The sequence below is a fragment of the Fusarium verticillioides genome, chromosome 9 (genome assembly GCF_000149555.1).
Source record: "Fusarium verticillioides 7600 chromosome 9, whole genome shotgun sequence".
NCBI lineage: Eukaryota > Fungi > Ascomycota > Sordariomycetes > Hypocreales > Nectriaceae > Fusarium > Fusarium verticillioides.
This window is the reverse complement of record NC_031683.1, coordinates 954,378-968,220: the sequence shown is the minus strand read 5'-3', so window position 1 is coordinate 968,220 and position 13,843 is coordinate 954,378. Positions and strand designations below refer to the sequence as shown.

Below are 13,843 nucleotides of genomic sequence, written 5' to 3'. Positions count from 1 at the left end.
GGGGTCGTTATGATGGCTGATCGCCATCCCTGGTCACATGGGGTTCTCGCCGAGTCCAAGTGTCAAGGAGGTACATCGGGCGCTGGAGCACTAACAACTCCTTCAATTCAAGTCTAAACTTAGGCCCAAGCTTTAGGATAATTATGAAGAAACTGCTCAAATCTGTTCAAAATATCATCCTAAACTCAGTTGGTCACCGATTGTTAACCTTTGTTATTAACAGTCAAAGGGCATATGGCTGGAGGTTGTCTGTTCTTTTCTGGCACCGTTAAGAAAATCCATGTATAAAGTAACTCTCTAACATCCACTAATATTAAGTACTGATGGCTCCGGCATCCATTTCCAGCACCTCGATCAATATTCTAATTAATTCGCCCATGATATCATCCACATTCAGTCGCTTCAAAACTTCGCTCAACTAATGAGATTCTTGTTCTTCAGAAAGTAATACCCGTGCACAGCCGCCAACCCCAGAGGCTGGAGCACCAATGGAAGTCGATGCTTGACATGTCTGCTCATAGACTTGGCCATGACAGCCTTGGGAGCTCCAGGTGTATACATCCAATCTTGCAACAGTCCCCAGGTGAGTTCCTGAATGGGAAGAATGCGAGCAAACATGTCCTTTTCGAAACTCTTGATCGCCTTGTCAAGTGCTGCATCATCTTTGTTGGCAGCTCCATTGATGGCTTTTGCAAGTTGCATCGCATCGTCGAGAGCTTGGTTGACACCTTCGCCTGCGTAGGGTGTCATGAGATGAGCTGCGTCGCCGATAAGAGTTAGACCTTGCTTATGCTCCCACTTGCTACCGATGGGAAGCATGTAAAGAGAACGAGGCGAGCATCGTCCGTCAGCCAACTCTAGTGCTTGCTTCAGCCGAGGGTCCCAGTCCTTGTACTTGGTGTTGAGCAATGCCTGGGTTGTCTCCTTCAAGTTGTAAGGATCGAAGCCGCAATTCTCTGGCTTCGCCCAATCTTCGTTGTCGGTAACATAGCCGCAGTAGATGTTGAGACTACCATCGCCCATCTGTTGGATCGTTGTTCGGTTGCCATCTGTGCTGGCAAAGACACTTCCACGGTTGACCAACTTCGTTAACTCGGGAGCATTATTCTCAGCGTCTGTGACTTCAAGCTCGTGCATGGCGATCCCTGCGAACTTGGGGACCAGGCTTGGGTCAATCTCCTTTCGAACCTTGCTCCAGGCACCATCGGCACCGACAATCAGATCGAAGCCATCGACTATTGTATGGTTGAAGAAGAGTGTTCGGCCCTCGACCTTCTTGAGATGGTGACCCCATTTGATCATGCCCTCGGGAAGTGACTGGGCCAATATTTCACGGAGCTTGGAACGGTCGATTTCAGGACGCTCTTCAATTTTGTTGTACTTGCCGTCTGCGTTTCGAACTAGGTGGTATTCAAGGTCTTTATCAACGATTGCCATGTATTGTCCGTCGTAACGTGCATGCTTCAGGAACTCATCAAAGAGTTGGGCTTCTTTGAGAGCTGCGAGTCCAGTTGCTGTGTGAAGGTCGAGGGTGCCGCCTTGGGATCGGAAGTTTGGATGAGCCTCTCCTTCAAAGACTGTGACTTCTGTGCCTGCGAGATGTAGGAGTCTTGCTAGTAAACAACCTAGAGTATGTGAGTGGGTGTTATTGAAGAACTAGTTGGATGAGGAGCGTTACCAGCTGGGCCTGCACCAATGATTGCAATCTTGCGGTTCGCCATTGTTTAGTGTATCGAGTTAATTGTATGTGAATGTTTTGTTTGAGTTCCTGTCTGTCTATTGAATACCTTCATGATGATGGGTGTCTTGGCATTTAAGTAGTCCAACTTTGCGAGCCGCTTCATCATAGAGGCTTGGTCTAACATCAAAACAATACCTATTAATTCAGGGTCTCAAACGGAGATTCAACGTTTAGATTACACTCCGACGGTCAAACCGGCCCCTAAGTTCAGTCTCTGTGACGCCTCATCAACTGGGTTTGCTATCCAACCTAGGTACGAATTGCACTGCGACTAAGGTGACGCCCAGCCTATCACATAGTTTCTTACCGAAACAACGTTGCAATTTAGTGGTAAACTCCCGTAAACGCCGTTTTTGGCAGCAGTTTCGACGATGACGTGTCTCAGTGCCACGCTGTGATGGGCTGGGGCTATGCTCTTAGCGCTTCAGCTCGAATGGCATTTCCGTTTATGAGGGTGCTTCATTCATCAAACCCGGAACAGAATGCCACGACGCTCCCACGCGCTTAGACACCCTCTAGACCCTGGGAGACGGTTAGATAAGGGAACTGATGCAGTGAGGTGACGTCTTTCTTATCGCCCATGAATTGCGCACTTTCACAGGGTTAGTGCTGACATTCAATGGTTTTGGAGGTTGAATTACCGGAGATGGTGATTGAAGTAAAAGTCCGACCCCGGTTTGTGCAAGTAAACGGTCAACCACATCAGTAAATGCCGTTGGTCCTTAAAGGTCTCGGCCTTTGTGAAACTCGGGTACGAATATTTGTTTCGTATCCGAATTCTGCGTTGCTTCGATAACCAGCTCTCAACCAATAATTCAGGCGTGGGCGTGTTAGAACGAGTTGTTAATGGGTGCAATGAACTGGCTGTTATACAGGACATGGGAAATATCATATCTTTTCTTAGAAACATCATGAAAGATGTTCACACTGATGCTTATCCAGTTCTCAAACTCCCAACCTATAAACATCTCTGGCACTCTCTACTTGATCACAAAAGACCACGGAAATCTATAATTTCCATATATGGACTCCTGTCCCAGATCAAAACCAGGCGTCCCGCGATGTCAACAAACCATCTCAAGCAGCGGCCTTTCACATCCAAACGAGTCCATGTCAATTTCTCTCCCGTCTTTGAATAAACCATCAAGGTGGCATATTTCGACTTCTCCCGCCAAGAGACGCAGAAGATGAATCTGTCAAAAAGTATGCCAGCTTCAAGGTAGTAATGCCCTTGTACCTGCTTCACCTTGAAGCGCTGCACTACATCTCCCTCCTTGGTGTACAGTGTAAGCCACTTTTCCCATACGATTCTGCTCCCATCTGAGAACTTTCTTGAGTGATCAGAGTTGAATTCCATCTCTGCAACTTTCCTGGAAATAGGTCTTCCATCAACAGCCCAGTACTCGGAAACTTTGGCTAAATCGTCACAAATGTACACAATACCATTTGTTGTATGGCAGCAATGATCTTTTTCCATGTCTTCTTGGGAGATGGTGTATTTATATGTCAACTCCATCCGTTCCAGGTCCCATATCTGAATAGTAGTTTGTAAGCGATTTTCAAACAAGGGGTTGCTAAGTATCGTCAAGTAGTGACGGCCGTCAGTGGAATGGAACGGATCGTCTGCAAACCCTTGTTCATCAGGGACAATGATTTCTCCATGTTTCGTTCCTTGAACGTCCCAAACATCGAACGAAGTCTGGATCAGATCCTCTGCCTGGTTAAAGATGACGGAAGTAACTACAATGAAATTATTATAGAGCTGGTAGTCTCTCAGCCAGTTCATGTTCTCATCGTTGTTGGGACGAGTGATTGTAAACTTGTTTACTAGAGACCAGTCATCCAGATTGTATAGAACAACGGGAGGTGTATATATGTCCCCAGCACTGTGATCTAGTCCTAGGAGAGCAGTGCCATTGAGCACTACGCTTCTGGGGAAATTCTCTATGTCTGTGAATAAGAGGCGTAAGTCTTCGATATCTATCGCAAAGATGTTGCACTTGTCTGACACTTTGGCTGGCGGGGACGATTGAATAATGAGTGGCGCTCCCATGTCGCCATCAAAGTGGTATTCGTATCTATAATTCCCTCCAAGTTCATCTTCCAAACTCATAAGGTTCGATCCGGGGATGACTCCGTGACTGAGGGCATCGGCGGCTTGAGATATGCTCATATAACAGGACTTCAGCGAATGACGGGTTTGTCGAATAGTGTGAAGTGGGTATCCAAGACGCATAAGATGTTCCTCCCAAACGTGGTTTGGTATACGGCTTTCCCAAAGTCCTTTTGTGATCAATAATGCTCTGAAGAAGTCCTTGAGTTCTAGCTCAAAGACGATTTGCTGAGCCAGCTCCAAAGTATGGAAGACTCGGTCCGCCGAGTTGGCCATGTTGTTCGCTTAGTTAGCCCCAGAAATATGCAGGTATTCCGGTAGAGAGAACTGTAAGAAGGACAACTAGTCTTTTTGTTGACTAGCTAGGATTAAGAAAAAGTGACACTTGCGATGTTGATAGTGATGCTTGAGAGGACTAGACCCAGAACGCCTTGATGTTGTATCAATTTAATCTTAAGAGAACGTATTCAAAGATTTATAGAACGAGGCCAGGCATCAGCCCAAATGGCTCAATATCCAAATAGAATTCGCTTTCGTTTGTCCCTTGGTTCATTGAATACTCCAACGGCACCTAGACTTGAGGTGGCCCTGGTGGTCTTTTTTAGCTGGTGCTAATTCCATAACTTATTTCTTTCACATAGTGATTTGTCGTTGATTTGTGTCTGAAGTTGATTTATAGCAAACTAAGTAAGGACAAACACTCCGAGGTATCTCGACTCTCTCTTCGAATACAATCGATAAAACATATTCTTACAAGATAGCAGTATTGATTGTATTTTCATATTCTCGTCAAATCATCTCATATCGGTTACAGTCTTGAAGGATGACAAGACTGCCCAGACAGGTTTGGCGGGGTGGACACGGAGCCCCTGTTTGATGATCTTGTCAGCCAAAGCGCGATCTAATTTGGATCTCACTCATTTTCCTTCTTCACCATCATCTCTATAGCCTCATCGGGCTTTTTCTTTACACCATTCTTTGAGTTTTACAATGGAGTTAATACCATTCCTTATACGAGTGATCGCCTTCACTCTTTTGACGACCCTTTCAACTGTCAACGCTTCACCTGCAATCACCCTCCCTTACCCCGTTGAAGCAGACAAACTCTACGACGTCAAAATTGAGCAAAGAATCGGACCAGACTCAGAAGTTCGCAAACGGGCAAACGCTTACCGTGTCTATCTCGCGTTGACACCACCAGGATGGGGTACAGGGCCTGTGTGTTGGCTCGCAAAAGAAGTAGACATAGACGTGACACAAGTCAACATCACGATTCCTGCAGATGCAGCACCCAACCAATCACGAATCCGACTCTCAACTGCCTTTATAAAGAAAGGCGCCCCAAGAAGTATGGGATTTTCTTATAGCGGTAGGACTACCCTTGTTGGGGCGAATGCAACTTGGAGTCAGAAGGAGTTGGACGGTAGGAGCCACATTGATGCAGAGGAAGTTTCTTGTTGGGCCTTTGGATGTGCTAGGACTTGCCAAGAGACCTATTACACGACAAAGGATGAGGAGGATGGGCCGATTGGAACCAAAGCATATGCTTGTATTAAACAGTGTGCAAAGGATCTGAACCCGCGAAGTAACGGGGCTATAAGCAGGATATCGATGTCAAGGATATTGGCTGTGGCTATGGTGATTGGGCTTATTCATATGGTTGTGAGCGTACTTTAAAGATGTTTGTGAAGTAACAGGAAAGCATTTGAATTTAGCCTGTTTCATGTTTATTAATATCAAAAATAATATTCTAAAGTTTTCGAGAGCTACATCGAAACAGATTAACTTTAGCCTTATTTTTAAACTTATCCTTAGAGCCTGGCAGATTTATGAGCATGCCAACTTAAAAATGCAGGATCCATCTCGTGCAGACTTTGAATTTTGTCCCCTGCGACAGGCTGGTGGTAAATCACAATCAATAAATATATCTTGCTATAAGATGATAGTTGTTTTGTACCTATGAACACACAATAAGGTAGCCCCTGTCCCCTCATCTTCAGAAGTCCCCTATTTCTTATACAAGCTGCGCAGAGCATCAACCAATTCCACCTTTCCCCTAATGGTATTCTCATCATACACAAAATTCTTTGCAATAATGCCGTCCGCTAAGCCGCAGGTCGTCATCTCCTTGAACTCTTCAGCATAAAATTCAGGAACAATTTGCTTCCAGTAGTCAAGCAGCTGGTCCTTCTCAACAAGCTTCAGCTCATATTTCTTGCCTGTGATTTCTTCGACTGCCTCCTTCAGGTCCAGAGAACCGTAAGCCCTTGGGCCGAAAACGTTAAAATAGTGAGGGCTGGGCTTGGCTGTCTCAGCCAAGAGGGCGTCGGCGCAGTTTTCGGCTACGTCCTTGAGACCAACCTTGGATAATACGTTAGTATGATTTCCTTCATGTTCCTTGCAGGTATCGAATGCTTTACATACCAGGGGAATTTTGTAGTCGATAGGGGTGATCCAGGAGTAAATAGTTGGGTTTTCCTCCTTTGCGGCATCGAGGAGATGAGCCCAGTCCTCGTGGAAGTAGGTAGGCCTGACAATCGAAACTTCTGGAACAGAGTCCTTGAGAAGTTCGTCAGAAATGTAGTTCACTCTAAGGACCCCCTAAAGAATTGTTGTTAGTTTTCAGCTGCAAGTTTCAAATGAATAGGAGACATACAATGCCACTTGAGTTGTGAGCTCCGATAGCAGAAAGAATCAAAAGTCTCTGGACATTTGCCTTCTGAAGGGCTTTCTTCACATTCGTACCAGCTCGAGTTGCCCAATCACCGGTATCAGCCCCATCATAGGTTGGAGGTGGGATATAAAAGACAGTGTTTGAGCCTGTGAAATCAAGGCTGCCACCGTCTCCGATATCGCCCTTGACAGCTTCGAAATTCGAATGCTTGAGAAACTCAGGAGGGGCTTTGGAAGTGTCTCGATAGACGGCACGAATAGTCGGCTTGCTCTCAGACTCTAGAAGCACGCGGATGGTCTCTCGGCCAGCCTTGGTTGAGGCAGGAATGACAGTGATATGGCGAGACATACTGGCGGAGAGTTGGCGGAGTTGTAAACTGGAGTGTGCGAATCTGAAGCTTGACTTATGATGATAGTTTCAACTCTTCAACAGACATCAGGACCTTATATACAAAATCAACAGCCTCCAAGTCAAGTATGAAATCCATGTCAGATTACAAATATTGAAGCGGACTTGCGGCGCAACATAGTCTGAAGGAGCGCCATGATGATCCGCGTCTTGGCAATATGTTAGATAATTTGAAGCTCGAAAGTCCGCTCACCACTACAAGCGGACCTCGAGAGTCCGAAATACCGAAAGACCGCCTTGCCAAGACGGCTTTGTGGATCTCGGATAAGCATAATCTGACCATGTTGACGATCATTTTCCGCCAGCTTATAAATATTCGCATCCCGCGGGTGCCTTCGTTCTTAATTTGTCAAAGCTTGGTGTAAGTATATTTTGTGAGCTCTTGCATGTCGTATTATATCAGAATTGAACGAGAAGGACCTGGCAAAAGGATATATTTCAGAATGTTTTTGTTGGCTACTGTGATCGATGGGATCCTGTCTGATTCTCAACATCAGCCCAATGCTTCGGATAACCAATTCGTCAACCCATCAACCACCAATCATGAAGCATATCAATTCGCCATCAATCATCACTGGCGATCACCCCCGCATCAGTACAGCTATATCAAGATCAATCTGCCTCTATTATTAGTCTCACGATCGATTGTTCGACTCGTTATTATTTCTAATCAGTGAAGATGTCACCATCTGCCACCACAGCTAGCCCAACGGGCCAATCCATCCTAAACACGGCAAAGGCCCAAGATGGCAAAGTGAAACGCATCCACAAGATTCCAGAGTTTTCCACCAAAGAAGCTACGAGACAATGGCAACTGGGACAAATGGCTGCAGCATTTCGTGTGTTTGCCAAACTTGGGTATGCTGATGGAAGCAGTGGCCATATTAGTTTGAGAGGTTTGCAGCGACATCTCGATGCTTCGCTATCAGACTAACAAGCGTAGATCCTGTTGATCCAGAAACCTTCTGGATCAATCCATATGGCGTTCACTTCGGGTTATTAACCGTATCTGATATGGTTCACATTGATGAGAATGGCAATCGTATCGGAGGTGCAGAGAAACCTGTCAACACAGCTGGTTTCATCATTCACGCCGCCATTCACAAACGTCGACCAGACATCAACGCTGCTTGTCATCTTCACAGTCCGTACGGCAGAGCTTGGTCAACCTTTGGCAAGCCCATCGAAATGATCAATCAAGACAGCTGTATGTTCTACAACGATCTCGCCGTCTATGCCAATTTTGGGGGAGTCGTTTTCGCCAAGGAAGAAGGCAATAGGCTTGCTGATGCTCTTGGAGCCACCAAGAAGAACATCATTTTGCAGAACCACGGCCTTCTTACTTCGGGGGGTACCATTGGTGAAGCAGCAGCATTCTTCATCGCTTTGGAGCGAGCATGCCAGGCACAATTGCTTGTAGAAGCTGCTGTGGCTCCGAATGGATCTCAGCTCAAGAAGTCTATCGTTAGTGACGAGGAGGCACAATACACAAAAGACAATACGGGAAGCCCTGAGGCAATGTATATGCAGTTTGAGCCCGAGTATCAGATGCTTCTCAAGGAATCCAAGGGCGACTTTTTGCAATAAGCAGGCACATTGTTGCATAATACAAATCCCATCAATTGAACAAAACTTGAACCTTTGACGATATGCTGGGCATTGATGGCACAGTATCTTGGCATTCCTCTGATTCGTCTGAGGGTAGATGGCCCTATGGCTAAATCCTCCGCATTACTTAACGGTCTACGATCACCTGCAACCTATGACACTATAAAAGGCGAGTTGCTCTCAGCTTCCCATCGTATCGGCAACTCGACTTCCACCAGCTTGTTCTCATCGTCGGAGATTTCTGTATGAGCCGATGATAATCTGGTCTATAAGAACGTGGATCTCCCTTATAAATAGTTTAAACAGCCATATATTAGTATCCAATTGGTTGCCATGATTCGATTTATCGTTGTAGTGTTTCTCATCAACACTGGCTAGGCCTCATTGCATCCACCACAGACAACATATGTTCCTCTCGTTACAGTCAGAAGCGGCACATACTCTGGAGTATATTGTTCTCAATATGACCAGGACTTCTTCCTTGGCATGCCATTTTCTCAGGTATCTCTCGGGTTTACTGTCGTTGCCACAGCCGGCTAATTCCTCTACAGCCACCAGGGCGTTTCTCCATTGCTCAAGAACTAAATACAACTTGGAATGGTATCCGAACAGCACATGAGCACCCAGTCCATTGTTGTGGCTACGGATATGATCAAGACGGTTTCGGACAGTCTGAAGATTGTCTCTATCTAAATATTGTACGGCCCGCAGGCCTACACGACGATGGACTTCCAGTCGCTGCTTGGATTCATGGAGGAGGTCTAGAAATGGGGGGTGCTGCGGATCCGCGACACAACCTCTCCTTCATCGTTGAGCAAACTGTTACCTTGGGGAAGCCAGTCATTGGTGTTAGCCTCAATTATGGCCTCTCAGCATTTGGGTTTCCTGTGGGTAAAGAGGCCATGAAAGAAGGAGTAACAAATCTAGGATTTCGTGATCAAAGACTTGCGCTCAGCTGGATCAACGAGAATATCGGAGCCTTTGGAGGCGACTCCGAAAAAGTAACCATCTTTGGGGAGAGCTCCGGCGCGGAAAGTGTTGCTGCCCAAATGTTGGCGTACAACGGTTGGTACACAAGGCTCTTAACCTGAGATATCTCTCTGACCACTTATACAAGGGCGAAACGATGGCCTTTTCAGGGGAGCTATGGGGCAGTCAGAGGCTTCGGTGCGCCCCTTGGTCGATATCCTGGTGGCTTCAATGCAACTGAAGCCCTGCAGAATACTTATGGCGATTTTGTCAGCTCGGTTCCATCGTGTGAGAAACTGGCCGGATCAGCATCGACTCTAGACTGCCTACGTAGAGCGCCCAACGAGGAGATTGACACAACATTGCGATCCAGCACTTCTCAAAGATGGGCCCCTGTCTTGGATGATGACTTTTTTGCGGACTATACCACGAACCAATTATATAGTGGACGGTTCGTCAAGATCCCGGTTCTTATAGGAGCGAATACAGATGAAGGAACGTCTGTTGGTTTTTAGGGGTGTTAACAACGATGAAGAGTTATGAGCGGGGATCAAGGCCATGATGATTCCAGACGAAGTTGATAATACTACTGGAAAGACCCGAGATGAACTCGTCGATGAGCTATTGGAGCTTTATCCCAACGATCAAAGCATCGGAATCCCATCCTTGGAGATCTGGCTACATGTTATTCAGCCAGGCGATGACTACGCTAAGGAACTCGGACTTCAATATCGTCGAGTCAACGCAATATCCGGAGACCTTGTCATGCATTACCAGCGACGTCGTGCCAATGAGGCTTGGGCAAAGCATGGCGTACCCAGTTATGCATATCGCTTCAATATCATGCCTAGCGGACATCGGCCGCAGGGTGGAGTGGGACATTTCCAAGAAGTAAGGCCATGAGATCGATAACAGTGACAAATAACTAAACCTGTCAGGTCGCTTTTGTGTTTCATAACATCAATGGTGATGGATATGATACTAATCCGTTTGGGGGTAATGGATTATATCCAGCGGATGCTAAAGCCATGTCTAAGACGATCAGCACTGCCTGGATCACCTTCATCAATGCCCTTGATTCTAATGGGGATTCAGGGCCGGAACTATTTAATGGTAACAAGTGGCCTATCTATGAACCGTCTCATGGCCCTAATGGTAAGGGTGTAGTCTTCAACATCAATGGAACGCATGTTGAAGTGGACAATTGGAGAGCTGAAGGTATAGAGTGGATGTTGGAGCATGCTTTGACAGTTTTTGGAAACTAGGAGCTTCTCTGATACTCAGAAGAGAATTATATACGAGACATATTGTTGTTTATCTGATGTTTACTTGTTTCACACTTAAACACACCATTTACCACGAATGCTAGGATTATCTAGGCGTGATACTTGATTGCGGATTGGCACATCTTATGCATGATACAAGAAAAATGAAGATTCCATTATTGCAGAGGCAGGGAGGTAAGAAAACTAGAGACCTTTATCCTAAGTAATGAAAAGACTCAGGCTACATATTCTGAATCTAGGGGAGTCTTTACTAAATTAATTTTAACATCCTACTCTAAAGTCTTATGTTTCTTGCACCCTGTGGAGGTGGGCAAGATGCTCCCCTTAATGAGGCATTGGGTAGCGTTATATCCAATTTACGAAGCACTGACAAGGTTAGTTGATATCTACTTTCAACAGTAGGATGAATACCATGCTCTGCTAGATAGATACATCAAAACTTGTCTGAATTGAATGAGAGTATGTTTAAGTGAGAAGCAACGGTTGAGATGAGTTTGTGGTGTTGGAGGTGAAGCTAAACTCTATGACTGACGCAAGCATAGACTCGTACTTCCCGCCACCTTCATTCGTCTTCAACTTGCAACCTCCACAATCATATAACATCACGATCTCTTTGCCTGAACATAATTCCCACCGTCATAGACATGGTAACAGGAGTTAGCCACGATCTTACTACTCAATCATCGCCAGAAAAGCTGTCACGTATTGGCACAGGCTGCTGTGGAAGTGTCTGGGCTGACCCAGACTCGTCAAAAGACAACGGCACTCCCTCCTGCATCAAAAGAGAAGATGGATATCCGCACAGATCCATTGCAAACGAACACTTCATACATCAACTTGTTGTTCAATCTCTTCAGTTGAATCCCCAATATGCAAGAAACTTCCGAATACCCCTTTGCCGTGGGTTTCTCAGCAAGGAAGATGAGGGCTGGTCTCTGGTCCTCCCGCGACTTCCACCCGGTTCGAAACCTTGTAACGCATTGCTCAGCGAAAAGGTTCAGCCACTCTCAGAGGACGTTAGAAGGTTGTTGGTCTCCAAGTTTGCAAGAGGAGGAAGTGACCAGGATGCCATCATCAACGACAAGAAGAACGAGCACTGCCTCATCCGCCCATATCTTGGTCGCAGAAAGAAGGACTGGGGGAATACGAATCGCAGCAGTTTCTTCAGCCTGAGGAACTTTCCACTTGATCTAGACCGAATGGTAGAGCTTGGTCTCGATGTGCAAAACTACGCGAAGGTCATGGCTGAAGGCCTCGCATTTCTTCATTGGGTTGCACGCATCGATGCCAACGATGTTGAATTTGTTCTTGCTCGTTCACGCTCAACTTTACACTCACATCCATATAGTCCATTCGATACAACCATCTTTGGGACACATTCAATGTGGATTATAGACTTTGACTGCTGCAATCCTGTCACAATGGATGAAAATGGTGCTGCGACTGCTGCCGAGTGTTTTTGGCGAAACGACCCGTATTATCCTCGACCTGGGTCTTCAGAAACTTCTGATCAGGAGCTTTGGTGTGCTTTCAAGGACCATTATCTGGAGGTGAGCGGGGAGATGTTGAAGAAAGAGGAGCAGTCTGTGAAGGGTCTTCCCAAGTTACTGATCAGTATCGTCGAGGAGGGGCCAAAGTTCACGAAGGGAAAATAGCTAGCAACGACAATTGAAGAATCAAACAGTCCTTGTTACAGTAACATAGGCACCTCGATACGTACCTTTGTGATGATTTCTTAGAACTATAGGTGAATATGGAGATTTAGGGTAATCTCTGTGATCTATATCTTGGGGTGCTGATACTACTCATATTTGCAACAGTCTCAAGCATCAATTTTAATATCTGCTGACAAATTCCTCGATGGTATATACGGACTGACAGAGCGGTCAGTATTGATATGCATGCCTAGACACGGAATTCCGATGCTGACTGTAGGCTCGTTCTTCCCAGTCGGTGGAACTCCAGGATTGTCGAAGTCCAAAATAGGCAACGAGAGATCTAATTATACCATTTCGAAGCAAGCGCTGAAACGCGAAATTCATCCGAATTATCAATTCCTTATGGCCGTTTCGTTCTTAAATACTGAGCCTCGCCTACGAGCTCTTCTTTGCTATCATTCAACTCTACGCACGATAGAGAATATTGCAACACCCAATGTTTGCTGCATATCTCGAAAAGCTCGCCAATGCTGGCGGGCCTGAGGTCACCTACGAGGCAGGCTGTCACTGTGGCTATATCGGCCTCTCAGTAGCACTCTCTCCTCCTCTACCCAAGCACGAGGTCATAAACTGCAATTGTTCCATTTGCCGTCGAGGAGGTTACCTTCTTGTTTGTATGAATTGCTCAAGGTGTTAGTTCGGACAATGCTGACCCGAATCACTCACTCACTAGACCCCGCGTATGAAAAAGTGACATGGCACAACGACTCAGATAAGCGTGTCTCGCGATATCAATTCAACACAAAGGCTCGCGATCACATGTTTTGCCCCAAATGCGGTGCCAGCATCGGCATCGATTTTGCGAGGGTATGGCCTGAGGCTCCTCGCTATGGCATCAGTGTGGGTGATTGAACCACTGTCGTAGAATGGTCTTTACTGACAGTTTGCAGGTACGACAATTCAACAACATCGATCTTGACTCACTCCAATACATAAAGCTCGATGGTTTACATACCGCTGAACCAGGAGTTGACTTGTCGGGAAAAGAGTTTGATCCAAAGGCAAACGAAGCCCCTGCTTCTAGGTATTAACTAAAGAAGCTGTCAGTTGGAGTTGGCGTTGGTGGTGGGAAACAGTTTCATAGGAAGAAGGATAGCTTGCACCAATTGCAAGATCGAGATTCAGCTGAAGTCTTGTTTGGGACCCAAGCTTGGCTAAGCCATTTACGCAAGCTTTTGGTGGTGGGGTTTGGGATGATCAGCCATGGATGTTGGGATGTTGATGCTTGTGAATTCCCTGTCTGGCTGAACTCTTGTGTCTTGATCAGCGATTAGCAGTCTTGGCACGCATGAAACAAGATGATCTGATGAATTACTGCGGTATTGT

At 46.0% G+C, this 13,843-nt stretch overlaps 10 protein-coding genes across 10 annotated transcripts; 7 read left to right on the top strand and 3 right to left on the bottom strand.

The window, feature by feature from the left end:
- Positions 1–239: 239 nt before the first annotated feature.
- On the bottom strand, positions 240–1,834 carry FVEG_11292 (hypothetical protein). Its single transcript, XM_018900484.1, has 2 exons — positions 1,679–1,834; positions 240–1,625 (listed from the first exon to the last, which is right to left on the bottom strand). Exons 1-2 carry the CDS (start codon positions 1,719–1,721, stop codon positions 415–417), a joined length of 1,254 nt encoding a protein of 417 aa, XP_018758767.1. The 5' UTR covers positions 1,722–1,834; the 3' UTR covers positions 240–414.
- Positions 1,835–2,729: 895 nt separating this feature from the next.
- FVEG_11291 (hypothetical protein) lies at positions 2,730–4,130 on the bottom strand (the record flags this gene model as incomplete). The annotated part of the gene is made up of 1 exon (XM_018900483.1): positions 2,730–4,130. One exon carries the CDS (start codon positions 4,128–4,130, stop codon positions 2,730–2,732), a length of 1,401 nt encoding a protein of 466 aa, XP_018758766.1.
- Positions 4,131–4,788: 658 nt separating this feature from the next.
- Positions 4,789–5,621, top strand: FVEG_16996 (hypothetical protein). The gene has a single exon (XM_018906231.1). It carries the CDS (start codon positions 4,845–4,847, stop codon positions 5,529–5,531), a length of 687 nt encoding a protein of 228 aa, XP_018758765.1. The 5' UTR covers positions 4,789–4,844; the 3' UTR covers positions 5,532–5,621.
- Positions 5,622–5,754: 133 nt separating this feature from the next.
- On the bottom strand, positions 5,755–6,926 carry FVEG_11290 (hypothetical protein). Its single transcript, XM_018900482.1, has 3 exons — positions 6,511–6,926; positions 6,279–6,455; positions 5,755–6,215 (listed from the first exon to the last, which is right to left on the bottom strand). The coding sequence occupies exons 1-3, from the start codon at positions 6,874–6,876 to the stop codon at positions 5,862–5,864; spliced, it is 897 nt and encodes a 298-aa protein (XP_018758764.1). The 5' UTR covers positions 6,877–6,926; the 3' UTR covers positions 5,755–5,861.
- Positions 6,927–7,296: 370 nt separating this feature from the next.
- On the top strand, positions 7,297–8,881 carry FVEG_11289 (L-fuculose-phosphate aldolase). The gene is made up of 2 exons (XM_018900481.1): positions 7,297–7,832; positions 7,880–8,881. The coding sequence occupies exons 1-2, from the start codon at positions 7,616–7,618 to the stop codon at positions 8,521–8,523; spliced, it is 861 nt and encodes a 286-aa protein (XP_018758763.1). The 5' UTR covers positions 7,297–7,615; the 3' UTR covers positions 8,524–8,881.
- A 260-nt stretch (positions 8,882–9,141) lies between these two features.
- FVEG_11288 (hypothetical protein) lies at positions 9,142–9,237 on the top strand (the record flags this gene model as incomplete). The annotated part of the gene is made up of 1 exon (XM_018900480.1): positions 9,142–9,237. One exon carries the CDS (start codon positions 9,142–9,144, stop codon positions 9,235–9,237), a length of 96 nt encoding a protein of 31 aa, XP_018758762.1.
- Positions 9,238–9,311: 74 nt separating this feature from the next.
- Positions 9,312–10,028, top strand: FVEG_16995 (hypothetical protein; the record flags this gene model as incomplete). Its single annotated transcript, XM_018906230.1, has 2 exons — positions 9,312–9,613; positions 9,662–10,028. 2 exons carry the CDS (start codon positions 9,312–9,314, stop codon positions 10,026–10,028), a joined length of 669 nt encoding a protein of 222 aa, XP_018758761.1.
- Positions 10,029–10,071: 43 nt separating this feature from the next.
- FVEG_16994 (hypothetical protein) lies at positions 10,072–10,778 on the top strand (the record flags this gene model as incomplete). Its single annotated transcript, XM_018906229.1, has 2 exons — positions 10,072–10,404; positions 10,452–10,778. 2 exons carry the CDS (start codon positions 10,072–10,074, stop codon positions 10,776–10,778), a joined length of 660 nt encoding a protein of 219 aa, XP_018758760.1.
- A 665-nt stretch (positions 10,779–11,443) lies between these two features.
- Positions 11,444–12,454, top strand: FVEG_11287 (hypothetical protein; the record flags this gene model as incomplete). Its single annotated transcript, XM_018900479.1, has 1 exon — positions 11,444–12,454. The coding sequence occupies one exon, from the start codon at positions 11,444–11,446 to the stop codon at positions 12,452–12,454; it is 1,011 nt and encodes a 336-aa protein (XP_018758759.1).
- Positions 12,455–12,953: 499 nt separating this feature from the next.
- On the top strand, positions 12,954–13,826 carry FVEG_16993 (hypothetical protein; the record flags this gene model as incomplete). Its single annotated transcript, XM_018906228.1, has 3 exons — positions 12,954–13,131; positions 13,191–13,357; positions 13,408–13,826. The coding sequence occupies 3 exons, from the start codon at positions 12,954–12,956 to the stop codon at positions 13,546–13,548; spliced, it is 486 nt and encodes a 161-aa protein (XP_018758758.1). The 3' UTR covers positions 13,549–13,826.
- Between the last annotated feature and the right edge of the window lie 17 nt (positions 13,827–13,843).

What these genes read in the sequence shown, in the direction of transcription:
- FVEG_11290 (XM_018900482.1), bottom strand. Translation starts at nt 6,876, where the DNA reads ATGTCTCGCCATATCACTGTCATTCCTGCCTCAACCAAGGCTGGCCGA. An exon ending in CTCACAACTCAAGTGGCATT is followed by an intron (nt 6,456 to 6,510) that starts GTATGTCTCCTA and finishes ACAATTCTTTAG; the next exon opens with GGGGTCCTTAGAGTGAACTA. An exon ending in TCGACTACAAAATTCCCCTG is followed by an intron (nt 6,216 to 6,278) that starts GTATGTAAAGCA and finishes GTATTATCCAAG; the next exon opens with GTTGGTCTCAAGGACGTAGC.
- FVEG_16996 (XM_018906231.1), top strand. Translation starts at nt 4,845, where the DNA reads ATGGAGTTAATACCATTCCTTATACGAGTGATCGCCTTCACTCTTTTG.
- FVEG_11292 (XM_018900484.1), bottom strand. Translation starts at nt 1,721, where the DNA reads ATGGCGAACCGCAAGATTGCAATCATTGGTGCAGGCCCAGCTG. An exon ending in CATTGGTGCAGGCCCAGCTG is followed by an intron (nt 1,626 to 1,678) that starts GTAACGCTCCTC and finishes CACATACTCTAG; the next exon opens with GTTGTTTACTAGCAAGACTC.
- FVEG_11289 (XM_018900481.1), top strand. Translation starts at nt 7,616, where the DNA reads ATGTCACCATCTGCCACCACAGCTAGCCCAACGGGCCAATCCATCCTA. An exon ending in TGGCCATATTAGTTTGAGAG is followed by an intron (nt 7,833 to 7,879) that starts GTTTGCAGCGAC and finishes TAACAAGCGTAG; the next exon opens with ATCCTGTTGATCCAGAAACC.